This window comes from Periophthalmus magnuspinnatus, chromosome 15 (genome assembly GCF_009829125.3).
Source record: "Periophthalmus magnuspinnatus isolate fPerMag1 chromosome 15, fPerMag1.2.pri, whole genome shotgun sequence".
Classification (NCBI taxonomy): domain Eukaryota; kingdom Metazoa; phylum Chordata; class Actinopteri; order Gobiiformes; family Gobiidae; genus Periophthalmus; species Periophthalmus magnuspinnatus.
The window spans coordinates 11,101,488-11,111,414 of NC_047140.1; the positions used below are offsets into that span (position 1 = coordinate 11,101,488).

At 47.9% G+C, this 9,927-nt stretch overlaps 1 protein-coding gene across 1 annotated transcript in view; it reads right to left on the minus strand.

The window, feature by feature from the left end:
• Positions 1 to 9,784, minus strand: part of ninl (ninein-like) — a 28,180-nt gene extending 18,396 nt beyond the window's left edge. Inside the window, exons 1-14 of the mRNA XM_055227125.1 lie at positions 9,711 to 9,784; positions 8,117 to 8,718; positions 7,740 to 7,836; positions 7,346 to 7,539; positions 6,015 to 6,060; positions 5,472 to 5,533; positions 5,314 to 5,388; positions 4,556 to 4,720; positions 4,106 to 4,242; positions 3,619 to 3,759; positions 3,354 to 3,516; positions 1,855 to 1,965; positions 987 to 1,070; positions 433 to 601 (exon numbers count right to left, since the gene is read on the minus strand). Coding sequence (XP_055083100.1) covers positions 433 to 601; positions 987 to 1,070; positions 1,855 to 1,965; positions 3,354 to 3,516; positions 3,619 to 3,759; positions 4,106 to 4,242; positions 4,556 to 4,720; positions 5,314 to 5,388; positions 5,472 to 5,533; positions 6,015 to 6,060; positions 7,346 to 7,539; positions 7,740 to 7,836; positions 8,117 to 8,338 — 1,666 coding nt within the window. The 5' untranslated portion in view covers positions 8,339 to 8,718; positions 9,711 to 9,784. The remainder of the gene's footprint in view (positions 1 to 432; positions 602 to 986; positions 1,071 to 1,854; positions 1,966 to 3,353; positions 3,517 to 3,618; positions 3,760 to 4,105; positions 4,243 to 4,555; positions 4,721 to 5,313; positions 5,389 to 5,471; positions 5,534 to 6,014; positions 6,061 to 7,345; positions 7,540 to 7,739; positions 7,837 to 8,116; positions 8,719 to 9,710) is intronic.
• Between the last annotated feature and the right edge of the window lie 143 nt (positions 9,785 to 9,927).

Below are 9,927 nucleotides of genomic sequence, written 5' to 3' on the forward strand. Positions count from 1 at the left end.
AGAAGACAACAAAGTCCATCTGAACACAGCTGAAACTCTGCTAACTGTTAGTAAACAGTGCATTGCTATAGTAACAAACACTCACTCATATTTGACTCTGAAACTCCAACTGGAGCTGAGGGTTAGTGCGGTTTACAGTGTCACAAGAGAGCCACGGGGCGTAACTGCAGGGTGTAACCAAGGGGCGTAACCAAGGGGCATATCCAAGGGGCAGAACCACGGAAACCAAATCATGGACCTGGCCCTTTTCTGGCTTTATTCACACATAAGCCTTTCCTGCATTTTTGCTGCATTTTACAAGGTTCTGACCCTGAAAGTGGCAGGTCTGGGGTTAAAGGTACTGTGTCAGGTTTAGGCTCATTTAAATAAAACACAGATAAGATCGTTATATCTCAGATTTTAAAAAACTATCTACAGATGAAATGGGGTTACCATAGCCTGAAGTCTGCTCCTGGTTTAACCCTTGGTCCCGGTTCAGTCCCTGGTCCTGGGGTCTCCAGCTCAAGTTCTGGTCCTGGTCTGGTTTGGATCTTCTCTCTGGTTTTTTGATCTTCACCAGCTCCAACTCAGAACTCAGCTCGTCACAGCGATCCCTCAATTCCTGAAATATGTGACCAAAGTGATGAGTGCTCCTGCCCGCTCCTGCCCGCTCCTGCCCAAAACTGCACTCACATGGCTATACCTGTAGGGGAGCTCATGCAAAAACTACCATTTAAGTATGTAAAAACAAATTAAACTTGTGAATCATGACTTTAATCTGACTTTTTACAGATAACTACCACCCCCCTCACAACAGCCCCTCCTCCTCACCCACAGCCCCGCCACCTGTGCACACTCACCTGGACTCTCTGCAGCGCTCAGCAGCATAGAGAAGAAATAAATTTAAAACTTCACTACAGCAGTCCTGGTTTAGTTGTGTTTTAGTCATGGTTTTGTTCTAGTTCAGTCCCAGTTCAGACCCACTTTAGTCCTGGTTGAGTTCTCACCCGGCACTGAAGCTCGTATTCTTTGATGATCTCAGAGAAGTGCTCCTCGGGGCTGACAGCGCCACCACTCGGGTCAAGGCTGAACTGCACACAACAATAAAGCGTCTGATTGGTCCAGAGTCACGAGAAGTCAGATCCAACAGCCAATCAGGGACAAGAACAAGGAAAAGGGGAGATGGAAGACGCGAGGAGAGAGGAGGCGAGGAGGTGAGCAGAGAGGAGAAGATGAGAGAGGAGTCGAGGAGGTGAGGAGAAGAGAAGCAAGGAGAGAGGAGATGATTAGAGAGGAGGAGACCAGGAGAGAGGAAATGAAGAGAGAGGAGACGAGGAGAGAGGAGGCAAGGAGAGAGGAGATGAGGAGAGATGAGGTGAGGAGAGAGAAGGCAAGCAGAGAGGAGACCAGGAGACAAGGAGAGAGGAGACAGTAGGAGCATACTTTTTGAGGACAGAGGGACGCTGGTTTTGAGAGACAGAAGACTGGAGAGAGAAAGAGAGAGAGAGAGGGAGAGGAAGGAGATAATAAAAGATGAATGAGAAACACAACACCTGAGACCAGAGGATCTCAACCGGATCTGAGCCGGATCTAAACCGGATATGAGCCAGGTCTAAGGGAAACTGGGTCAGGGGCCATTTCAAACACACCACAACACCTGGGAGGGCATCTGACACACCACAACATCTGCAGATTAACTAGAGACATGCAACCTGCCCCAATCTCAGTCTAAAACTACAGTGATACAAGAGGATGGGAGGGCATCTGACACACAGGGTTTCTGGAGGATGGGAGAGCATCTGACACATAGGGATGCAGGATGATAGGAGGGGCTCTGACACACAGGAAGTACGTCGGAGGGCATCTGGTTCAAACCTTGTCCTGTAGGAGGCGGTGCAGGTCTTGGTGCAGTTTGTGGACATAGGTTTGAGAGTCGTTCAGTGTGAGCCTCAGAGCGCTCAGGTCCTGCTCCAGAGACACATTCTCCTGAAGACACACAGACAATTATTATTTAAACTCAAACCGGTTGACCTTTGACCCCAGGATTCACCTTTGAAGCCTGATTTGTCTTAAAAGGAGGGGATTATGCCTACTCTTTCTTTTCAGAACTTTCTCTCATGTTCTGTCGTTCCCTCACCAAAAACATGGAAAGGTTTTAGATGTCATCCATGCATGTTTGAGTAATCTAGAGATCTCTTCCTGGCCCTATTCAATCTCTCCTTACGATTAGCAGTATAAGCCTGTACAGAGCTCCGCCCACAAGCTTACTTCCCCTATGCTCCAACAATTCTCCACAACTATACAAAAACATGATACAAAACCATACACAGGAACTTGACAAACCTGATGAGATGTGCAGTAGTTTCATTAGTGTGATGTAAGCTGATTGTGTTGTGACAGCGCTCTGAAGGGGCAGTGACTCAGAGCGTCTTTAATACCCCATAGATGTAAAATACCCTCTCTATAAAAACAGAACTAGTTAATTTGCAGTGGTCCAGAGTTACTCCTCAATTATCTTATGCATTCAGAGCATCCTAATTTTTCACAACTCTCAGAGACCAGAGCAGAGTTTTGAGGTGACAGTAATACTAACAACTAGCATGCTAAAACACACTCCCTGACTTATTCTGACCTCCAGAGCTGCTTATATATTATATCTGTACTGGGACAGGATTAGTGATGAGATGATGACCCATGGGACAGGTTGGGGTGGGCAGGAAAAAAAAAAAAAAATCAATTTATTGTAAGTAATTTTTTTTTTTGGACGCCAAAAAAAAGTTGCCACCAAAACAAAGGTCACACACATTCGGTTGTTCCGCCTTTAGCTTTGATTACGGCACACATTCGCATTGTTTCGATAAACTTCTGCAACGTCACAAGATTTATTTCCATCCAGGGTTACATTAATTTTTCACCAAGATGTTGCATTGATGATGGTCGAGTCTGACCGCTGCACAAAGTCTTCTCCAGCACATCCTAAAGATTCTCAATGGGGTTAAGGTCTGGACTCCGTGGTGGACAATCCATGTGTGAAAATGATGTCTCATGCTCCTGAACCACTCTTTCACAATTTGAGCCGGAATTCTGGCATTGTCATCTTGGAATATACCCATGCCATCAGGGAAGAAAAAATTATTGTTACCATAACCTATAAAATATTTTAAAACAAACGTATTCATTTATGTTGGCCTATATGTAAGCACGTACCCAGCGCAATTAACCAATAACCTGACGCCCATCCTGGCCCACACATTATCAGAAATGCGGCCCTCACATCTCTAGGCAGGACACATTTAGCTCAAATACAAAGACAGATCAGGTTCAGGACAAACTGTTTGGAGTGGGAGAGTTATCCACTCTGCCACCTGTGGTACCTGTCGGAGGGTGCACAGCTCCCCCTGCAGGACACTCTCTCGCGCTGTCAGCTCTGCCAGCGTCCTCTGGAGGGCGATCTTCTCACGCTCTGCAGACTCTGCTTCCTGCTCCATCTGAGCGCGAAGACCAGAGACACGCCCCTTACAGGCCAGCTCCACCTGTCTGCAGAGACAGAGGAGACAGGTGAGACAGGTGCAGAGCCAGAAGAGCAGACAGTTAGAGGAGAAGACAGGAGCAGAGCCAGAGGAGCAGAGAGGAGCAGACCTGATGCGATTCTGGGCGCTAGTCTCTGTGAGATTCTGACGTTCTTCTTCTTCTCGCAGGAGTTGGAGGTTTCTCAACTCCGCCTGGTCCAGATCAAACTTGGCTTTGTCCCTCTGTCTGCATGACTCGTCCAACAGCGTCCTACCACAGAGACAAGGTTAGTCCTACACAGAGAGGTTAATCCTACCACAGAGAGGTTAGTCCTATCGCAGAGAAAGGTTAGTTAGACACAGAGAGGTTAGTCCTACCACAGAGAGAGAAGTTTATTGCTACAGAGAGAATGTTAGTCCTACCACAGAGAGGTTAGTCCTATCGCAGAGAAAGGTTAGTTAGACACAGAGAGAAGGTTAGTCCTACCACAGAGAGAGAAGTTTATTCCTATGGAGAGAATGTTAGTCCTACCACAGAGAGGTTAGTCCAACAGAGAGAAGGTTAGTCCTACAGAGAGACATTTTAATCTGATTTGTTTGTTCTGTGTCAGACTCACGTGAGGGTCTGCAGCTCCGTCCTGTAGCTGATGAGCGCCGCCTGGTGGACACTGTTAGAACTGACCATGAGCTCATTGTCCAGAGCCACAGTGAGGTCAGAGAGGGACACAGGGTCATCCAGACAGAAGTCCAACACCTGCAACCACAGACTGTATAAACACCTGTCCAACTGTCACACACACAGTGGAAGTGCCCCTTTCACACACATGTACAGCTGAAGTGTTCCCATATCTCTCTTACACACATACTCACACTCACACATGAAGCGTCCCTATCACACATATGTACAGGTGAAGTGTCCCTGTCACATACAGTGTCCTTGTCATGCACACAGTGATAGGTGTGGTGTCCCTTTCACACACAGAGTGACAGTTGAAGCGTTCCCGTCACACGCATGTACAGGTCAAGTGTCCCTGTCACACACATACAGACACAGTCTTGTGTCTCACTTGGAGGACATGTTGACAGTCCTGTAGTCCCTCATCTCTCCACAAGGACAAAATCCGGTCTGGACTCGTGGTCCCATTCCCATTGTCGAGGACACTGAGGAGTCTCCGCCCCTCTGAGATCAAGGAGCAGGAGGTGAGGTGAAACGAGTGCTCCTCTGAAGGTACCTGGACACACAGATTAAACAAGACTGAACCTGGACTGGACCTGGACTGGACCGGACCTGGACCGGACCTGGACCGGACCTGGACCGGACTGGACCAGGACCGGACCAGGACTAAAACAGGTCACAGGTTAGCCCTCCTCTAAGACACCTGTTTAATCTGCAGTAGAAGTAGTAGTAGTAGTATTAGCAGTAGTAGTAGTAGTAGTAGTACAAACCTGTGTGTAAAAGTGTTCGGGGCTCCTCTCATAAGTATTTGTAGTATGTGTAGTATTTGTAGTAGCATTGATGTTAACCATTGATGTTAAGAGTCCACACCTTGAAATCAGGGAGGCCATTTTCTCACAACCCTCACACCTGTGAGGCCCTACCCACACCTGTGACTGACAACTCTAAGCCCCGCCCACACCTGTGAATGACAACTATAAGCCCCGCCCACACCTGTGAATGACAGCTTTAAACCCTGCCCACACTGTGACTGATAGCAACTCTACCAACAGACACAATTAGACCTTCAGGAATCAGACTAAACCAGGACTGACCCAGGTCTAAACCAGGACTAAACCAGGACTAAACCAGGACTAAACCAGGACTGACCAGGGCTGGGCGTAGTGGGGTGGAGCAGAGGACTCTGCCCTGAAGGTCCTGGTCCTGCAGCCTCCAGAGGACATCCTGAGACACATGAAACAATGACCATATATATTGAGAGAGTGACCAAATAAAGAGAGGACATGTGACGAGTGTGTTTCACTCACCTGAGTGTCTCCTTCATGTACCTGTATGACTCCTCCTGTGTAGAGTGCCCCCTGCTGCTCCTCTGAAAGACACAGACACTCGTCTGTTTGTGTCTTCAGAAAAACACATTAAATGGTAGTACTTTCTTTTACATTTCCATGTGGCCTTATATCTGTATAATCCCTCAGTGGTGCAGGTAGGTTCCATAGTGGAACATGTGTGTATACTAGTCTATGTGTCTTAGACTTGCTCTGATACAGCTCAAGATCATTGTAAAGATATTCAGGAAAGGTTCATTTCTGTCCTGTCAATGGGACTTTTTTAGTATCGATACCTGCCAAAAATGAGGATCTGGTTTTGGTACTAGTTTACAATCGATTACAATCTGATTTGATACTTTTGACGACCCTGTTCTGAAAACTGTCAAATGAAAGTCTAACTAAATGAAAAGTCTAAAGTATTTTTGGTACACATATTCAGTTACTTCCCAACTCTGCCCATCTTCCCTGTCTCCCCTGCCTCCCCTATCACACATGAGTAGTAGATTCAGGAGAGTAGCTCACCTTGGGGGGGTTCCTGCGTGGGAGGCTCCTCGTCAGACTTCAGGCTCTGCGCCAAAAACATCAAGAACAGTTGCTCTCCAAACACAGAAAGAGTACCTCAGAGAGAGTACCTCAAAAAAGTGCACAGGACAGTAGAGGGTGCCCCAGAAAACACCATGAAACACCTCCAACCACAGAACATATAAAAGAGCAAAAAGGACCACACAGTACAGGAGAGTACCCGAGTGTGACTCTAGCCACAGTGGCAGCCTTAAACCTGTATGTGTGTGTATGTGTGTGAGTCCCTCAAACTGTAGTTTCAGGAGCAGATTCTTCAGAGGATTTCAGCCTCAGGAATTCTGTAAATCTGCTGCAGACTCAAACCTGCTCCTGGTCATAACCCGGTCCTGGTCCTGGTCTCTGTTCAGGTATGTGGTCCTGGTCTTGACCTCGGGACTTTTCTCACATGTGAGAAACGTAGTACATAACATGTAGTGCATATATAATTTGTTTACTGCGTTTAACTCATTATTGTCATTGTTATTGTTCTTGTGTGTCTATAGTTATAATCTCTGACACCCCTGGATCATTATGTTATAATTTGCACATTTTAAATAAAAAAATATTAATCTAAAACAACTTAAAAGAAATAAGTCCACTGAATTCCGTGTTAGAAAACTGCGATCCTCAATGGGAGCTGACATCACCATAAACGTCATCACAACAAAGCGCCGCCTGCTGTCGGCGCCCCCTACAGATAGCTGCACATTACCTTTTTTTTTTACATTTGTACCAAAAGGACTATGTGATGCTGCCAAATCCTATGAGTACCGATTAAGAAAATGAAACTGGAGAAGGACGTGTGTAAGTCACAGTGGCTGTGAGGTAAAAACGGGGGTAAATCTGCAAAATGGCGTCTTGAAAATAAGCAAAACAGGGCTAAACATGATCTCAAGCAGGACTGAACCAGGACTATCCAGGTCTAAACCAAGACTGAACCAGGCCTTAACCAGAGCTTAATCAGTACTGAATCAGGTCTAAACCAGTCCTCATTCTAAATGTGTAGAAAATTGGAGCTGGAGCCACATTCCTTCCAAACCACTTCCTGAGTCTCCACCCTCTGAAACCAGACACACAGAGAGCGAGGGCATCTGACATAATCTAAGATACAGGAAGGGTATCTGGCACACGAGGAGGGCATCTGGCACACAGGGAGGGCATCTGGCACACGGGGAGGGCATCTGACACACGGGGAGGGCATCTGACACACGGGGAGGGCATCTGACACACGGGGAGGGCATCTGACACACGGGGAGGGCATCTGACACACGGGGAGGGCAACTGGCACACACCTCGATGCTCTCTAGAGACGTGGCCTTTCGCAGCTTGGCCCCACGGAATCCCTCTGTAGACCGGTTGTGATCTTGATCCTGGTCGTGGTCTGGATTCTGGTCCGAGTCCGGTTCTGAGTCTGGTCTCTCGGGTCGAGAGCGGCGTCCATAACGCTTCAAACCTTTAATGAACTTTGGGCTCACTTCCGGGACCACTGCAATGAGAACTAAACCAGGTCTAAATGAAGAATAAACCAGGCCTAACCCATGACTAAACAAGGACTAAACCAGGTTTAGACCAGGTCTAAACCAGGACTAAACCAGGTCTAGACCAGGAGTAAACCAGGACTAAAGCAGATCTAAACCTGGAATAAACCAGGACTAAACCTGGTCTAGACCAGGTATAGGACTGTACCTGGCTGTAAGTAGCTGCTGTCATCCTCTGAGATGCTGAGGTCCACAGACTTGGCTAGAATCTCCACAAAGCCTTGCTTAAACTCCTCAAAGTTCACCTGGACAAACACACACATTGGGTTTCCAAGCTTATTGGAGACATTCCACTGACTTCCACCAGATCTGACCAGATCAGACCAGATCTGAGCTGAAAGGATTTACATCATTGACCTGATGTTTGTCTTAAGAGGCAGGTCCCCGTCAACTTTGCACTGATCTGAGCAGGAAGTGAACCACTGACCCTCTGGATGGGGGTAACACTCTAAGCCCTGGTTCACTGCCTCCCTCCTGCCCCCAGCAGACGACTAAAGACCCCTGAGATGTATCTGTGTGACTCACCTGTCCCTCCCTGCTTGGCCCCTCCCTGTGAGGTGGGGGTCCCTCAGTGTGAAGGGGAGACGGGGGGCCCAGGAGCCTATCTTGCAGCAATGACAGATGCGACAGGGGCAGGTGCAGGCGCTGGCAAAGGGTCGTCAGGTCGTTTCGGTCCAAAAGCCCACAGCCCCGAGAGTCGCAGACATCAAACTCCGCCTTCAGACGAGCTATATGCTCCTCCTCCATCTGCCCAGCCAATCAGATTGTGGGGAGGTGGGGCATGAGCCAAACAGAGCGCAGGGCAGAGACAAGCTGCTAAGCCCAGTTCGCTCTCGTGTTGGCGCCCTCTACAAGGAGTTACCCGCGGGTGGGCAGGGTCATTGAGAGCGAGTTCAATGAATGGCTGTCCAAAGGTGGTTGGCTGTCGCATCACTCCTCATTTGCATAAAGTTGACTTCATTTCAGCTCAGGTTTCAGGTGCTGGAACCTCCCATCTCCCTCATCTCCTCCTGTTCCTCACACAGAGGAGGTGAATGACAAAGAGGAGGTGAACAGAAGCATGGACCAATCAGACGGCAGGGACAAGGGTTATCAGCCAATCAGAGCTCCAGGTCTGAGGTCTGTTTCTGTAAAGGAAAAAAAAAGACTTGATAAATATATTTTCCAAAATGACTGCCCTCACTTTTCAGGAATTTCACAAAACTCTGAACTAAAAGATTTAAAACCCAGAAGAGAGAGAGAAATACATCACATGGTTTAGTACTGATTCATTCCTGGTTCAGACCTAGATCAGATCTGATTTGGTCCCTGGTCTAGTTCCTGGTCTAGTCCCTGGTCTAGTTCCTGGTCTAGTCCCTGGTCTAGTCCCTGGTATAGTCCCTGGTATAGTCCCTGGTTTAGTCCCTGGTTTAGTCCCTGGTTTAGTCCCTGGTTTAGTCCCTGGTTTGGTCCCCGGTTAAGTCCCCGGTTAAGTCCTGGTTAAGTCCCTGGTTTAGTCCCTGTTTTAGTCCTGTTTTAGTCCCGTTTTAGTCCTTGGTTTAGTCCCTGGTTTAGTCCCTGGTTTAGTCCCTGGTTTAGTCCTTGTTTTAGTCCCTGGTTTAGTCCCTGGTTTGGTCCTGGTTTAGTCCCTGTTTAAGTACCTGGTCTAGTCCTGGTTAAGTCCTGGTTTAGTTCTGGTTTAGTCCTAATCTCCGCGTTATTTCATCTCTAAACGTTTTTCTAAATTAAATAAAAAGTTGCACCGCTTTTTGGCTTAGATATTTAGGAAATGCCAAAGTCTCGCGAGATAAGAGGTCCGCAGTGACAAACCATAGGACAAAGGACAGGTCTCGCGAGATGACACAGCTTCACCATGGGAACGGGAAAACGCCATATGAACAAAAGACTGAAACTGCACCAAAACTACCCGAAAACTGCACCAAAACTGCTTCTAAACTGTTGCTAAACAGCTCCAAAATTGCGCCAAAACTGCCCTAAACTTTCCCAAACTGCGCCAGAACTGGGGTTAGACGTGTCCAGTGTCGGAGCACGAGAAACGGGGACACGGAGACGCGGGGGACGGTCCCAAGTGACGGAAAAGATTTATAAAGGAGTTTTTCTATAAAGTTTAGTTTCTCACCCCTGGTCGCTCCGGTCTCGTCTCTGCGGTAAAAGTTGCACAGTCCGGTCCGTTTGTCCGGGGCTGAGTCACGGGAGGTTCCGGGACTGCTCCGGGACACGGGCTCTACGCACGGAGGAGGATAACGGCGCAGAATGGACCCTCACACCGGCCTCCGAACACTGCCCTCTGCCGTCAGCCCCCAGACACGCTCCGGGGTCAAGAACCTTCACAATAA